The sequence below is a fragment of the Camelus ferus genome, chromosome 5, assembly GCF_009834535.1.
Source record: "Camelus ferus isolate YT-003-E chromosome 5, BCGSAC_Cfer_1.0, whole genome shotgun sequence".
In the NCBI taxonomy this organism is placed as follows: Eukaryota; Metazoa; Chordata; class Mammalia; order Artiodactyla; family Camelidae; genus Camelus; species Camelus ferus.
In genome coordinates, this window is record NC_045700.1 from 95,267,628 (window position 1) to 95,284,529 (window position 16,902).

At 50.1% G+C, this 16,902-nt stretch overlaps 1 protein-coding gene and 1 long non-coding RNA gene across 8 annotated transcripts in view; one reads left to right on the top strand and one right to left on the bottom strand.

Moving 5' to 3' along the window:
- Positions 1-11,184: 11,184 nt before the first annotated feature.
- On the bottom strand, positions 11,185-11,822 carry LOC116663825. Its single transcript, XR_004320195.1, has 2 exons — positions 11,616-11,822; positions 11,185-11,540 (listed from the first exon to the last, which is right to left on the bottom strand). It is a non-coding gene; the product is annotated as an uncharacterized LOC116663825 (long non-coding RNA).
- A 147-nt stretch (positions 11,823-11,969) lies between these two features.
- TRAF3IP1 (TRAF3 interacting protein 1) overlaps positions 11,970-16,902 on the top strand; it is a 59,446-nt gene continuing 54,513 nt past the window's right edge. For 3 of the 7 annotated variants that reach the window (XM_032480670.1, XM_032480664.1, XM_032480665.1), the window contains exons 1-3: positions 11,971-12,199; positions 15,548-15,616; positions 16,039-16,200. In XM_032480670.1, the coding sequence (XP_032336561.1) occupies positions 12,077-12,199; positions 15,548-15,616; positions 16,039-16,200 (354 nt within the window). In that variant the 5' untranslated portion in view covers positions 11,971-12,076. Of the gene's footprint in view, positions 12,200-15,547; positions 15,617-16,038; positions 16,201-16,902 lie in introns of all 7 variants that reach the window. The other 4 variants (XM_032480666.1, XM_032480667.1, XM_032480668.1 and 1 more) reach the window with 2 other exon arrangements.

Consider the following 16,902-nt stretch of genomic DNA (forward strand, 5'->3'; position numbering starts at 1 on the left):
CGAGTATTGGCCTGAGAGATGTAGACTTCCAAACTATTGGGATAAAAAATGTTTCACATTACAGATGAGGTGCATACGTTAATAGCCTACGTCTTAAGGGACGTGTATTTCTGTGAATGCATATGTAGAAGAAAAACAAAAGGAACATCAAAACTTTCACAGTGATTTTTCTCTGGGTTGTGCAATATGGAGGAATTTTTCCCTCATATTTTTCAGTGTTCTTCATATACTCTAAAAAAATTATTTATTACATGTTATATATAAATGTATACATAAATTCTAAATTCTATGTAACCTACATTTATATATTCTAATAAACATTTTTATAATTAGAAAAATAGATATAGTTTTAAATGTTATAAACTACTAAATAAAAATAAAAAATTAATTTTGAATAGGATTTTTAGTGTCAGTTTAAAATGACTTATTTATTTGGAAGTTTGAGATTTGCTAATGTTAGCCTTAAAAATAGATTTAAAAACCCCCAAGTTTCTTCTGTAGAGCACAGGGATCTATATTCAATATCGTGTAATAACCTTTAATGAAAAGGAATATGAAAACGAATATGCGTACGTATATGCATGACTGGGACATTGTGCTGTGCCCCAGAAATTGACACATTATAACTGACTATACTTTAATTTAAAAATATTGTAAAGAACCACTTAAATCAGAGGATCAACAATCAAAAAATAAAAAATAAATAAATTAAATAAAATGGCTTGTTTTGTAACCCTAGCAGAGATGAAGAATTGGGACCAGAGCAGTAAAAAGCAGAGACGCTGAATTCTTTACACTGTGAAGTTATTTTTAATCTGACTTCTATTCATTTCCCAGTTTTTGTCTTCAATAATTACACCCATAGGCGTTTCACGCAGTGTTGAACAACCACTGCTGGAGATTTACCAAGCTTCTATGTATCGTCCAAACCTTTTCAGAAATGATAAACAAATGAAAGAGCCTACAGAGCAACAGTCAGATGACAAAACAGAAACAAACACGGGAGGCTGGCGAACAGACACTGGGCAGGTGCAGCTCCAGTGCGGCAAACAAACAGCGGAGAAAGGAGCTGGGGGCTCTCGGGGGAGGCTGGACACACCTCATACGTTGGCGCTTCTAAGAGTCAGGCTGAGACACACAGGCTACAGAAAGGTCAAGAAAATAGAACGGTGAGCACGGCTACAGCGGTGAGCCCACAGGAAGCTGATGTGGCAGCACCGCGGGAAGCTGGTGCAGAGTTGGTGCTGGGGGGGTGTCTTATATGCACAACCGTATAAAACGCACATGCTGGTGGGGAGCGCGGGAGGGGAAGGGTGCAAGGAATATAATTCTGTATATGCAGAGTGAAAGTGGCTTCCTCTCTTGTTTTCCAAGTTCTGTTTTGCATGTACAGACAAATGGGGTGCTGACTCCTGTGCTGTCTTTCTCATCTAGATAAAAAAAAAAAAACCACTTGTAAGCATATTTAAAGACTAGCACTGTTTACAACAGCCAGGACAAGGAAGCAACCTAAGTGTCCATTGACAAATGATTGGATAAAGAAGATGTGGCAAATACATACAATGGAATACTACTCAGCCATAAAAAATAATGAAATAATGCAATTTGCTGCAACATGGATGGACCTGGAGATTATCATACTAAGTGTAGTCAGACAGAGAAAGACAAATATCATGTGATATTGCTTATATATGGAATCTAAAAAATAACACAAATGAACTTATTTACAAAATAGAAACAAACTCACAGACACAGAAAATAAACTTATGGTTACCAAAGGGAAAGGGGGGTATAAATTAGGAGTTTGGGATTAACAGATACATGCTACTATATATAAAATAAACAACAAGGACCTACTGTATAGTAAAGCTATATTCAAAATCTTCTAATAATGTAGAATGAAAAAGAATCCGAATAAGAACATATATACATGTATAACTGCATCACTTTTCTGTACACCTGAAACTAACACAACATTGTAAGTCAACTATACTTCAGTTAAAAAAGACCATGCACCTCTCATGAGCTGGATTTTGGACAGCTAAGTCAGAGATTTGGCGAGAGGCTCTTCCTGGAGCAGGGTGAGGGAGTGTGGGGGAGCCCTCGGGGTGGGAAGGTGGGTGGGGGCTCACCCCTGCTCTTGCCAACCGCCTGCTTATGGCTGGACCCCCCCGAGGCTTCAGCATGCCTCTGGGTCACTTTGCAGCCCCTTCCTCCTCCTTGAACCTGGGCTGCCTGCTCGTGCTCGTCCATCCGTGAAGACTAGGCATGGCCCCGGTGTATCTGGGTGAGAACATTGGCCCCAAAACAATGACGTCAGTCAGCGCGGGGCGCAGGCTGAACAGTATCTGTGGTCGCCTCCTGCAGAAAGTCCCCACCTGCCCCCAGCTCTCTCTTTCTGCGGGTTCCCGAGCCTCCCGCTCCAGTCCCCAACGTCCCCGCTCTGGTGCTCCTCTCCAGACTCACCACTCAGGACTCCAGAGTTCTTCGAAATTCAGAACTCACTGTCCAACTGCCCCTCCCGGGAAACGTTGGATGGTGTCCCTGCCTGGGATTAAGGAAGCATTTTTTTTTACTCTGAAGGACTAAAGTCTTGTTCCTTACCTTGGGCTCTAGGTTTAAGAGTGCTCTCAAGATCTGCTTGGAACTCATGCCCCTTTTTGCCAAGGATGAACTTCACCTCATCCCATCCAAGGGTTTTTGCTTTGGTTTTGTTTTACTCTTTTGTCCCCTACCCCCCCCCCCCCAATATCCTCCTCCCTCCCCCTCACTGTCCAGGTCACCAAGATTTCAGGTCACATCTGCACAACTCCAGAGATGCCCATCCTCGAAGACACCCTTCACGGGCCAGTAAAGGATCTCACCGCAGGCTTGCAGGTGGAGCTTCTGCTACTAGGATTGTCCCTCCAGGTCTGGAGGGTGCTCAGGCTGAGGCTGTGTGACACCTGCAAGAGCCAAGTCTGTCCTCGGTGGCCCTGGGCCCCAGCTGCATGGCCCAGGGTGACTGTGATTGTGTGTGTGTGTGTGTGTGTGTGTGCGCACGCGTGCACATGCGCCTGCATATACACTTACCTTCAGGGACTAGCATCTTTCACCAGCATCAAAAGACTGACCCATTTTCGGTAACTGCCTTCTTGCCATCGATGAAGCCTTTGTTTGGTTTGTATGGGAGACCTGACACGCGTCTCCAGCTGGGCTGGGCTGTGTTTAAGAGAAGTGGTGAGGGCCTAGCAGGAGGGAAGGAAGCTCGGCCACGGCTCTCCTGTGAAATCTCTCCTCCTTTCTTTCTGGGAAATTTACGAGACTCCTGGTTTCCTTTTCCTCAGGCATCATGTGAACCTCTCTTTAGACATAAAGTCAACAGTGGACAAAGGAAACAGCCTGAAAGCACAACCCCCTGTCGGCTACTGGGAGCTGAGGCCTGTGAAAGCCCGCGTTCCCGGCCGGGGCGGGCGCCATGCAGGTACCAGCCTCAGTTCTTGCACACGGCCCGGCCCTGCATTGACAGGGAGCTTCGAGGAAAGACAAGTTGGGTGCACTCAGCACTTGCCTAGAGCCTACTAAGTCCCAGGAGGGAGAATTGTTTTCCGTTTGTTTGTAAAATTTCATTGCATGCACAATAAAAACAATTGCCTTAACTCAGGCTATTCCATGCTCCTTGTGCACTGGACCTCGATCTCAAGAGTAAGCCTGGCCGCATTTAATGGCTCCACTCGTTGATGCAGCCCTGCTTTCTTCCAGACGCCGGCACTGTGCCTGGAATTACCCGCCCTAAATTTATAACAGTTGTTGGGCACATATAACATTCATCTATTTGGATTGAACAAAGTGAATGGACCAGACTAACGTCTACATTGTTAGCCAAATATTGCCTGTCTGGAGAAACACATCCTGCCTGGACCTCTGTCTCAGTTTTTTGTTTGCCTTACAAGGAACATTGGTGGAATTGATATAAATGTTATCTTCCTGTTTCTCTGGCTTGTGCTATTTTTTTTTATGGTGTTAATTTGATTTGAAGGCATATGCATCCGAGGGAAGGGAATACCAAGTCCTGTTCAGAGGGTGGTAAACAGGCTTGTTTGGAGGGACCAACTCGATGGACAAACTAAAGGAAAAAGAGAGGGTTGGTGGAGAGGGGGCAGTACAGACCAGGGGTTCAGCCTTTGGGGACGTGGTAGGAGAGGGTCAAAGGCACATCTGGGGTCTGAAGATCAAAATTTGTGGCCTGAGAAAGGGGCTGGGTGGGTGGGCTGTGGGGGCCGGCTGAGGGGGATGTTGGAGATCTCTCAGGGGACGTGACCCTGGGATCCTTTTTTTTTTTTCCACCTTATCCAAAAAAAGAAAAAACTGTTGTATATACTGTGCAGAACAGTGGCTAGAACTTCATAATTCATGTAGCCCAATTTATAGCATGTTTAAAAGGTTATTTAAGGGGGAAGGGTATATATAGCTCAGGGGTAGAGTGTGTGCTTAGCATGCACAAGGTCCTAGGTTCAATCCCCAGTATCTCCATTAGATAAAAACAAACATAAATGAATAAATCTAATTATCTACCCCCAAAACCCAGAAACATAATTTAAAAATTAAACAAAAAGGATTTTTTTAAAAAGTTTATTTAAAAAAAATTCAATAATGTTTCCAAAAGTTCCCAATCGTTTCTGCTTGGGGAGGTTAGACATCACATCGGGACCCACCTCCTGCTGGTCACTCCTTTTCTTTCCTGCTGGTCTTCTGGCACAGAGAGCCCGAAGTGACTGGTAACAGGCATGACTTACAGTTTTACTGTGCACCCTGGTGGAAGTGGTCTCCATCTGGAGACCTTTCAAATGCTGGATGGAGATAGTGCCCCCTGCTGGACTCCCACCCCTCTTCACCACTGGGGAAAGTCTTCCCAGTTGGACTAATCACTTCTGCACCAGGCCCTCAGTTCTCCCTTGGACACCAATCAGAGGGATTTCCGTTCAGGGGGCTGTGGGTGACTCAGCTTCAAAATCTCAGACCACTCTTGATAGCAATTACGTTAGGTGGAGGTCCCTGAGAAAGTGGGTTTATATCCCCAATTCGACCTGTCCTTGACCGTGGACCTAGGGAGGAGGGTGTGATGTAGGCCCCCTTGGTTGCATCTCCCCAGAGAGGAACTTAGCAAGAAGCCAACAAGGATGATACTCCTTGTGGAGCCGGCTTTGGTTCGAGAAACATCCGGGTGGCCGACCAAAGCATCCACTACGGTGGTCTAAGTCTTTGGCTCATTCAGCTGAGATTCAGCGTGTGCCTCAAGGAGACAGCAGAATTGGCTCCTGTCTTCCTGGATCTTGCGTGCTAGTGGGGAGGAGACATTGTAAAACCGGTTAGACAATTCTCATTTAAGTGCGACCAGGAGGAAGCTAACGGGGAGCCATGCGTGGGCTGCCTGACGAGGCATCACGAGGTGCAGGTCAGGGGAAACCCCCGGGGAGGGACCCATGTGTCAGTGGGGGTGGACTACAGGGCTCAGGGCGGGTCGGCTGGCATTGTTCAGGTGGGAGACTCAGTTACTGTGCAATTCAAACAGAGGCTGTGCTTAAACTCCTCTCTGAGGCCTGGTTGGTGTGGCTTTGGCTGCAAGCTTTCTGGAGGGGCTGGGCACAGAGGTGGGGCAGATGGAGAGGAGGGCTGAACTTTCTCAGGACTTGGCACCTGCCCGCCTGCCCTCCTGCTGACACTTACTCCAGCGGAAAGCTCTAAGTCCATGTGTGCACCTTGTCCTCACTTTCTGGAAAACAGTGACTGACTCTGGACTCTGGAGTTAACCAGACTTTTCTGGAAAGGGCTTGCTTGGTAACAGCAGGTGATTCTTGCCCTTTATTTGAGAACCAGCCCCTCTGTTCAAATAAGACAAAAGCCACGGACTCCCTGCTCCAGGAAAGTGCTATTAAACACTTTCATGTTTTCATGATTTAAGGGCACTCCATCAGACGCCCGGGTCCCGGGAGACCCTGGTTTAAGGGAACACTGGCGAAACGGGGCCCCGCCCTGACTCTTCTGCGGGGGCTTGTCCTTGAGGACAGGCACCGGACAGGCTTTGAGCTCATTTAGTCCAAAGCCCTCACTTTCCTGGCGAAACAGACGAGACTATAAAGGCCAGAACTGATCAAGGGCATGCAGTTGGTTACAGGTGAAGCCTGCGCACGGGGACAGCTCGCTGCTGATTCGGGGAACTCACCGCAGCGCCAGTAAACTTGTACATGATCCTGATAGAGGCGGTTATACGTGAATGGGGTGCACAGGGGCGTGCAGGACGTCTACCCGCCAGGCACCGGTATTGTGGCTTTGCCTAAGTGGGGGTGTCCTCTGACAACTTTTAACTTGTTTTTGATTGACACGTTGTTATTTATTGAGAAGTAAATCTAAATTGCGACGAGGCGTACACAAACAGGAGACCTTCCTGCACTGTTGGCAGGAGTGTAAATGGGAGCAGCCACTATGGAGAACAGCACAGAGGTTCTTTAAAAAATGAAAAATAGAGTTACTATATGGCCCAGCAATCTCACCCTGGGCATATATTTGGAGATAAATCTAAATTTGAAAAGATAAACGCACTCCAATGTTTATTGCAGCACATTTTACAATAACCAAGACGTGGAAGCAACCTAAATGTCCATTGACAGATGACTGGATAAAGAAGTTGTGGTATATATATATACAATGGGATACTACTCAGCCAGCAAAAGGAATGAAATAATGTCATTTGCAGCAACATGGATGGACCTAGAGATTATCACACTAAGTGAAGTCAGACAGAGAAAGACAAATATATGGTATCACTTATATGCAGAATCTAAAAAAGTGACACAAACTTATTTACAAAACAGAAAGAGACTCACAGACACAGAAAACAAACTTATGGTTCCCGGGGTGGGAAGGGGGAAAGGAGGGATAAAGTGAGTATTTGGGATTGGTAAATACAAACTACTATGTACAGAATAGATACACAACACGTCCTACTGTACAGCACAGGGAGCTGTGTTCAAGGGCTTGTAGCACCCTACAATGAGAAAGATGTGAAAAGAATATGTGTGTATGTGTGTATCTGCACCACCATGCTGTACACCAGAAACTAGCACAATGTGGTAGATCAGCTCTCCTTCAATTTAAAACTAGGGGGAAAAATAAGCAGAAGAAAAGCCTCCTCATCCTGACTCCAAGGGCATCTCTGAAAGCTTGAAGCTGCTGGGCTCACTCACACACTCAGACGCACCTGCATAAGTAGACGTGTAACATCCATGGGCCATATTTTCTACAGAACGTTATAGTTTGAGTTTTTAAATTTAAACCTGTGGTAGAAGCAAACCATATTATTAAGAGCCCTTAGGAAAGAGCGATTTTTATAAGAGCACAATCTATTCAGCATTCGGCAAGAAGCTATGGAGCGTCGTAAGCGTCTGGCAATGTTGATGGTACAAGGGAATTGGGGGCGAGCAAATCAACCAGGCCCCTGTGCTCATGGAATTCACCTTCTGGGGGTGACCGGGGTTGGGAGAGGAGACAGAAAACAAAAAGGCAAATATGAATAAAAATTACTTCCAGAGAGTGGTAAGTACTTCGAAGAAGATACAGATAACAGACTGGAGAATTCAGATGTGATTTGCTTTTGACATCTCTGAGGCTGTCACATGTGAGCTGAGACCCAAATGATGGCAAGGATGCCGCCAAATGGAGATCTGAGGGACCAGTGTTATTCAGCTGAAGGGACCAGCAAGTGCAAGGGTTCTGAGGCAGAAATAATCGTAGCAAGTTTATGTAGAAGATAGAAGGCTTTGTCTTCTTTTTCTCCAGGCTCGCATGGAGAGGAGGGGACGAGGCCTTCTAGGCAGGACCCTCAGGTTTCGCAGAACGATGTCAATTACCTTGTGGCATATAGCAAGGTGCTTGGCTGGCCAGAGATTGATGCCTGCCCTTCGGGCCTGTTGGAGAGCCTGGGCTGTTGGGGACAGAGGCTGTCCTCAGGCTCTGGCCACTTCTCTATCCCCCAGTACTTGCCTCCCCGTCCTTCCCTCAGGCTGACCTACATCCTGGGCTCCTCGCAGATGTGAGCTCAGGCTGGGCCACTGCAGCCTCTCTGCGCCTTTGTCTCTAGGAATGTTTGCCTCTCAGGCAAGGGGAGTAGGGCCTGGAAGCCACCTGGCTTTGTGGACTTTCTCTCCTGGGGTGAGTCATGGCCACGGTTCTATCATCCATTCATTCAGAAACTGCTGATTTCAAAAGCATCTCCTGCCAGGCTTTTATGTTTCCAATACTTTCTTCTCTGTGCTTTTCTCTAGTTATTTAATCAATCATCTTTTTTTATGTGAATGACTCTTTTTTGTGTGTTCTCTGCCTTTTCCTCTTATTCTTTCATGACTCTGGGGAGCTTAGGGGGAATTCAGGCTACAGACTCCCCACCTCCGGCAGCCAGCTCCCCAGAACTAGAGGCTGCAGGCTGGCCTCTTCGCCACCCTACCCAGGGCCCCCTGCCCCCCTTCTCCTGAGGACCTGGTTCCAGGTCTTGCAGTCAGGAATCCTCAGCTGCATCTGCTGGTTCTGCTCTCCCAGGCCCCAGAATGCCTGCCTACCCACCCTCCGTGTCGAGGCTGTGGATTTGCTTAGGGGCAGCGGTATGGATGTGACCTGCAGGGACTCATGTCCCAGACTGGTCCTCAATGGGGTCCGGCGACTCTGCTTCCTTGTCCCCTATCTTCCCAGATCTCAGACCCTCTCTCATGGCCCTGCGGTCCCCTCAGGCCTCCACTGGGCCTCTTCAGTCTAGAAGGCCCCCTGCTCTCCCCAGGTTGCGGGAGAAACTGGAGCCAGGATTCTCCCTCGTGTGGCACTGGCTGGGTCCTTGCTGGAACCTCAGGGCCAGAGGGCTCTTTACAGCCATGCCTACATCCGCCACCACTCACGGACAACCCAGTCACTGGCCACAGCTACTCTGGCTGCGCTGGGCCCAGAGGAGGATTCCGCTTGGTGTGACCTTTCTGGGCAGGAAACTGGGGAGTGTCTGTTGAGAAGGCAGGGTCCTTGGGGTCAGAGGCCAGGGGCAGTGACCTCCCCGAGTTCCTCCTCCACCCCTGCTCAGGTCAACCCCAGCCTGTGTTCAAAGCTCAGAACAGGGTGTTCCTATTGGGAGCTGCTGGGCCCCCGGTTGGCCACGTGAACACTTGGAGGAAGAGGTCTCGGTGGGACACTCCAGCTCTTGGACACCACAGCAGCCTCGGCATCAGTGCAGCCCCTGAGGGGCCTTCTTGGCCACCTTATGCCAGTAAAGTCCCCTTCCCTCTCTCCCTAACACCTGGAGGGCAGGGAGCTGGTGCCTCCTTGTCTAAGGGCTTAATCACCTCAGAGCTTTGGGTCAAACTTCATGCACGAAGGGCCCACCATGAAGAAGTACACAGTCTCACTATGGCCCCCTTTTTAAAAGACTTTTGAGGGGCCTGAGGTGGGGTCGGGTGGTGGGCGGAAGGGGAAGGAAAGGAGTTAACATCGCTCGCCATTGCAAATGTGAAGTATTACTTTCAACGTGGGTGGGGATGCTCAGAAACAACAAGGCAGCTGGGAAACTATTTAAATCTTCTTTATGGGGTTTGATGAACTGTTTAAGAATTAATGTTTATTTTTGGGAAGCAGGATATGTGGGTGATAAAGATAAGTGTAGGGGCGACCAGGAGAGTAACAGGAGCCTGGGAGCCCTGGAAGGAGCCTGTTTCACAGTGTCCACCATCACCCTGGACTGTTCCAAGGGACCAAAGTGCCGAAGGCCACAGTGGGCTGTCCTGCCAAGGTCCTGAGTTGTGAATCTGGACAGGAGAACCCAGATTCTGGGAGAAAAAGGGGATGGATGGGAAGACGAACGCTCCCATGGGTAGAGAGTGGGATTTCCAGAAAGGAAGATTTGATAAGTCAGTGGTCAGAAGATGGAAGTGCGCTGGCTGAGGGGTGGACCTGGATGCTCAGAAGCAGGGTTACTAACTGAGGCCCACGCAGGAGGGGATCTCTCTTAGGGTACAAGTTTCTGGGGGCTTTCTTCCCCAAGGACCATGGAATAGGTCTATACAGGGAGTGTTGTCAGATTCCTTCCCTCATTGATTGTCACCTCCAGACTTCTCCCAGCCTCTCAGTAAAGTCTCTCACAGCCAGCCCACCTGCACGGCAGAGTGCAGAAAGAAGTGAGGTTGACACTGCTGAAAGGAGGTGGCCCTGGCTGTTCACCTGGCCTCTGGCTAGGTACCCAATGCTCACATGGTCCCAGATGCAGTTAGCAGCAGAGAGAGTGATGGTCCCAGGAGCACTGAACAGCAGTGGATGCTGGGGAGGTTGCCTTCTAGAAGGTACGTAGTCCTGCATGAAATCCCCAGAGCCCAGATGGTTCTCAGCACATAGCAGTGATTCAATAAATGCCTGAATGATACCTTATGGGCTATCTTCACCAAATATATATGAATGTCCAAAAAGTACAAATGCTCAAGAAAAATATTCAACATCAGTAATCAACAGAGAAATGCAAATTCAAACCATAATAAGATATCAATACATACCTACTAGAATGACTAAAATTAAAAAGACTGACATCTCAGGTGTTGGCAGGGATATGGAGCCACTGGGAATCTCATATACTGTTGGTGGGAATGAAAAATGGTGCAGACACTTTAAAAACAGTATGGTAGTATCCTGTAAAGTTACGTATATTCTTATCATACAAGCAGCAATCCTATCCCTAGGTATTTATCCAAGGGAAATGAAAACTTACGTTCATCCAGAGACTTGTATGTGAATGGTCTTAGTAGTGTTATTCATAAATAATAAAAAAAAAAAAACCCAAAAGCAGGTCCAATGTCCATCAACTGGTGAACAGACAACAAAATTGTACTAGAGAATACTACTCAGCTCCAAAAAGGGAGGACACATGGAGGAATCTCTAAACATTACAAGAGAAAGAATTACACACAAAAGACGATGCACTGTATGATTCCACTTACATGAAACTCTAGAAAAGGCATGATTATAAAGACAGAAGGCATATCAGTAGTTGCCTGGGGCTGGGGTGGGGGAGGAGCTGAATTGCAAATGAACAGGAAAAATGTTTTAGGGTACAAGAACTGTTCTGTATCTTAACTGTGGTGGTGGTGGTAACATAATTGTATATTATCACCAAAATGCATCAGGCTGTGCACTTAAAATGGCTGAATTTTACTGTATGTCAATAATAATGAAATACAAGTCTTAAGTTAAAAACCCTTCACATCTAGATACATCATGGGAAAAAACACACAAAGAATAAGAGCATTGAAAACGATAAAAATGAATGTACATAAAAGTTATAAAGGTACCCATTAGAAGAACTAAAGCTTCAACATTGCCAGAAGGATCTGCAGTGAGCCTGTGCCTGGCGGCTGGAAGGCCTGTGGGACAGAACCACAGACGCCTGGCTGCACAAGGGCGCGGCGTCGTCCTGGTTACACAGCCCCGGCGCATCACTTGGTCCTCATCGCCCTGGGAGTTAGGGCGGCTGACACGTATTATCCCTGTTTTACAGGAACCGAAACAGAGTATTAGAGAAAAGGCGTTACTCGCCCAAGAAGCCATATTAAGTTACACACAGGATAGGTTTCTAGTCCGCGTCTTTCGAAAAAACTTAGTTCGGTCCCTTGACATCTGTGAGCCAGGCGGCAAGAATCTGGGAAGCTGCGCTGCTGCGAGCCAGCCCTCGGGCGCCGTCCTCCAGCGCGGGCGCACATCCTTCTCCCGCGGCTGCAGCGAGGGGAAGGAACCGGGCGCCGTCCTTCCGCGGGGAGGCGGAGGCAGCGCCGCCACAGACGCGCCCGTGTGCGCGCGCAGCCGGGCAGGGGGCGGGCGCCGCGGCGCGTCCGTTGCTAAGGCCGCGCCGCCCTGGCGACCGGGGGCCGCGGCCCCGCGCACGCGCCTTGGCGCACTCCGGTGCACTGTGGGATGGAAACGCGAGCGGCGCGTCGAGGCCGGAGCGGGCGGCGGCGGCGAGGCCGGCGGCGGCCGGGGAGCGGGGCTTAGGCTCGGGGGCCGGCCGGGCTCGGGCGGCGCCGCCATGAACGCGGCGGTGGTGAAGCGGACTCAGGAGGCTCTGGGGAAGGTGATTCGGAAGCCGCCGCTGACGGAGAAGCTGCTGAACAAGCCCCCGTTCCGCTACCTGCACGACATCATCACGGAGGTGGGCGCCGGGCCGGGGCAGGGGTCCGGGTGCGGGTCGCGGGCCCCGGCCGAGTACGGATCGGGACCAGGGTGTGGGCCAGGGTCCTGGTGTGCGGTCCGGGTGCGGGCTGAGGTGAGGGCCTCGGTCGGGGTGCGGGCCCAGGGGTCAGGGCCCATGTGGCGTTGGGGTGCGGGCCAGGGATTAGGGCCCATGTGGGGTCGGGGTGCCGGGCGGGGTTCGGGTGTGGGTCGCGATAAGGTTGTGGGCGACAGTCCGGGTGCCGGCTGTAGTGCGGGTCCAGGTCCGGGTCGGGGGTCAGTGTCGCTGTGGGAGTCGAGGGCCCCGGTGGGGGTCGGGGGTCGGGGGTCGGCAGTCAAGATCAGGTCTGGCGTCAGGGTCTGACCTAGCGTGGCTGAGCGCGGCCCCTGCCCTAGGAGCTTGGCCTGGCGGGACCGATGACCCGGCCAGATTCTGCGGTGCCACTGCTCACACTCCTGCGCTCACCTTCTCACCATATGCATGGGCTGTTTCTCCCAGGGAGTCGCCCAGTCCCTTAGGGAACATTCTTATTTCTTTCCAGCCTACCCATTTATCTCTTAGAGATCTTCTATTCTGCTTGGCAGAGCTGTTTCTGTGATTTTTTCCCCCCTGCAGTGTCTTGCAGATGAAGAGTGCTAGGAAATCCTGGAAGAATGAAATTATTCTTTTTTAATACCACCCCACCACCCGCCAAATTTCCTGCCACTTGTTCCTCATAGTGGTCACCACATATTGGATGCTTAATATACTTGGGGGTGAATTTATTGAAGGTGTTTGTACAGGGACCTGAAAAAGAAAAAAACTATAAAAAAGCAGGTTAGTGTTTGCTGATGAACAGCAGAGCCTGCCTTGAGATTGGTGGTAACTTTCCCCCACGGGATGGTGAGTTCCTGAGTGATGCAGAGCATCACTTGTTTGTTGGCATATCCTAGGTGAGCCGCACTGGGCACGTCCACAGAGGGTGCACAGCAAACATTCATTGTTGAGCGGACTTTGCCAAGGCTCCTGTAACTCAGGGTGGCAGCAGCCATTTCCATGGTGTGCCTGAGTGCGATGTTGACCTTGGGAGCTCAGCCATGCTCTGTGGGAATTAGGAATCAGTTTGAACTTGCAGGTGTTTGGGGCTCCTACTCTCGCCCCATGTTGGTCCTTAAATTTCACTTCTCACTCTTTCCAACAGGTTCGGCGTCTTACTCTCCCTCACAAACTTTGCTTTACTCGTTTTTTTTGCCATCTCAGCTTGTAACGTGTGTCTCTCTGTGTTAAAAACCCTGGTGGTGCTTACAGATCTCTAGAATCCCGCCCACATCCCAAGGGCTGTCTTGACTGGCCTCCTCCTCCTAGGCCAGTGCAGCACCTACACCTCCCTGGGCAGTGTTTGGGGAAGAGACTGCTGTGTGGAGAGCCTGCTGGGAGCTGGGCCTTGAGCTGCAGCGCCTCGGCCCTGTGCAGCAGGCAGGTAGCATCCTCCCAGGAGGATCAAGTCACTTAGCTAGGAGGTGAGTGGCCGACTACCATGATTGCTGCCCCAGCCTCATACTTTTATTCCCTGTGTGAGTCTTGTCTCCTCACTGAAAGGGAGAGCCAGGAAGGAGGCGGGAGGGGCATACCTCATCCTGTGGGTCTTGGTGTGGCCTTGAGCTCATGGTGGCTGCTGTTCCCACCTCCTGAAGGGTCAGAAGGAAGAGGAACATTCAGGCAGGAATGATTTGGTTGGCCAGGCAGCCAGGTTATGGAGAAGGAGTTTGGGTTCTCAACCAGGATCCACTGTTCTGCTCTTCCCCCCACAGGTTTTTCCTAATCTAATGTCAAAATTAATTATTCTACCTGTGTAAAGATCAGCGCAGTAATTGCCGCGCACCTGGTAAAGGTGTTAGGGTGACTGCCGTATTGGAGAGCACTTCCAGGTAATCTGTGAAGATCCGCTTGTGAACATTCTCTGCTGCCTGAGTAGTGTGCTCAGATCGCCGTGTTAGTATTTTAGCTACTGCTAAACCAACTCGGCCTCTTTCATAAATTGAAGAATTGATTCTGTGAAATTAATGTCTCTTGTTGCTTAAAATTATTGCTCACAGCTTTAACTGCCAGCACACTGGAAAAATGTTAAAAGGAGCAAAATGAAAAAGTTTCAGGAATGTTAAATGAAGGATACTGTTAATATTCCTCCTGTTTTATCAGAAAAAATAATACCACAGCTGTTAAGTAGTTTGTTGAGGAATGAAATCTAGCTTAATTGATAGCTAGCCGTATCTTGGTCTCAGAGGAGAAGCCCAATATAAGGGCGATACTGTCTTTTCTTTTTTTCTTTTAATGCATCTTATGGTAACAAATACTCTTTACATCTGACCCAGGACACACATATAGGAATAGTCAGCCTTACTGCATACAGTGCAGTGTAATATTTTCTTTTCTGTTTCATGAAAAAAAAAAGCTTATTGCTACCGATTACATGGAGTTTATAGTGACCTACCACATTTTGAAAGCCTCTGGTCCGAGAGAACCCAGGGCCCTGGCCGTGTCTAGGGGTGGCGAGGAGCAGAGAACATCACCCCAAAAGCTGGACCGAGGGGTATTGGAAGATCCAGGTTGATGGAGGAGAGGGAGAGATCGGGGGAGGACAGAAGTGATGCAGCCAGAGCACCCCCCAGTCCCAGGAAGTGAGCAGCACCGAGGTGGGGAGAAGCCCAGGCTGAGAAGCCCCTCCTCCCCAGATGCATGCCCTGCACTGCCCTGAGTGCCCCTGTAAGCCGCCGCTCCTGCTTTCGGACCTCTCGGGGCCTCCTCGTGGTCCTTAGGCTAAGTCCTTACTCCTGAATGGCTTCGAAGGCCATCTGGGTTGGGCCCTACTGACTCTCTGGTCTCAGGCTCTTGTCCAGACTTGTTCTGGTCCCTTGACAAGGACCGTCTTGGCCCCAGACCTTGTGGGGACTGATTCTTTTGTTGGCATGTGCTTCCTCGAAACCTGCCCCCCTGATTCCCCCTCTCCTGTGAGCTTCTGGTCTCAGTTTAGGTACGGTTTCTCCCGGGAAGTGCTCCCTGACACCCCCAGGCCCCTCCTGCACTTGGGTTAGGGGTGATCCTGTGCTCCCTCAGCGCCTGTCGGGGCCATAGCGTTGACCTGTCCTCACTGCCGGACTGCCTTCTGTGAGGACTAGGCGGGGCTTTGCACGGGACGATGCCTCGCATGCGGTATAGACACTCAGTTGTTCGTTGAGTGAGTGAGTGGCATCCTGGGTGTGGACAGAGGCTGACAGCCCTTCGTGTGGGGCGGTGGTGAGCAAGCTGTCCCGTGGGGTGCTGACCACGGTGTTGCTTTGTCTCTTGAAGGTGATTAGGACGACCGGTTTCATGAAGGGCCTCTACACGGATGCGGAGATGAAGTCCGATAACGTTAAGGTAGGTGTAAGCGTCCTCCCCTCGGGGGCGGGGTTTTGTGAGCTGTGCTCTGTGGCAGCGCGGGTGGCAGCGCAGGTCGGCTGGTGTGTGGCTGGAACACCAGGCTGGTTACCCCTGGAATCTCTGTGCCCCTCCCTCATTTCCTGTTCTCATTTGCAGCAACTGCATATCATGCTAATCTCATCCTGGAGGAATGGAACTAACGTTTCAAAGGTTAATGCTAGCCCAGCACCTAAAATTAAAAGCCTTATTGAACTTTTTTTTCTAAGTTGTTTTAAAAAGAGTCAGTATTTCTAAATTTGTCCTACATCTAAAAATAGCTGTTTATCTAGACAGGAACTGTGCCTGTTGAACATACTGAGGATAACGCAAACTCTTTTGCAAGTATTTTAGTATTTGTGTTTTAAATGGAAATCTTTCAGGATAAAGATGCAAAAATTAGCTTCCTTCAGAAGGCCATAGACGTGGTGGTAATGGTCTCTGGAGAGCCACTGTCGGCAAAGCCAGCTCGGATTGTGGCGGGGCACGAGCCTGAAAGAACCAACGAGCTGCTGCAGAGAATCGGGAAGTGCTGTCTCGGCAAGGTAGCGCCCCCGCCCGCCCGGGGCTGGGAACTGCCGGCTGCAGGGGGAGGACCGCCAGACCGGGAGGGCGGGCCCCCTAACGTGGCGGGAGGGGTTTAAGGACGGGGTTCTAACCCTGGGCTTGGAGTCGGCTCCCACCTCTTCTGGAGCCTCGTAGTTTAAAACCGTAAAGTGAAGCAGCTGAGGGTCGTTATGCACAAGATCTGCAGACTGTGAGTATAAAGCAGGGGCCCCATGGCGCCTTGCCTGGTCTGGGAGGCTGGAGGCCGCGTGCCCGGCCTTCCAAGCCCTTGTTCCTTCTCCTTTTGGGCCTCCTTTCAGGGCAGGCCTCCAGCAGGGCCCGGGTGGCCGGAGGAGCTGCTTTTCTTCATCTTTGGGCTTCTGGGATGTCCCTCTTTTCTGCCTGCCTTTCCAGCCTCGGGGTCGCTTCCCTCCCTCCTCCCCTCCCTCCTCCCTCCCCCCCCATTCCTCCCTCCCCAGCTGCTTGTTTGCAGAGCTGGGCCGCCTCCAAAGAAATCCAGTTTCACTTGTGCGGGGACCGGTTTTATTGCTTCCCAAGACGCTCACCGTGGGCTAGAATCTTGGCTTCTCTGGCCTCACAGCCCAGCCAGGGCCATTGGAGAGGGTTGTCCCAGAGCCTGCTTTCTCTGTGGGCTGGGAGCAGCACCCTAGGGGAGCAGAGCTGGACATTTATCAAGGCAT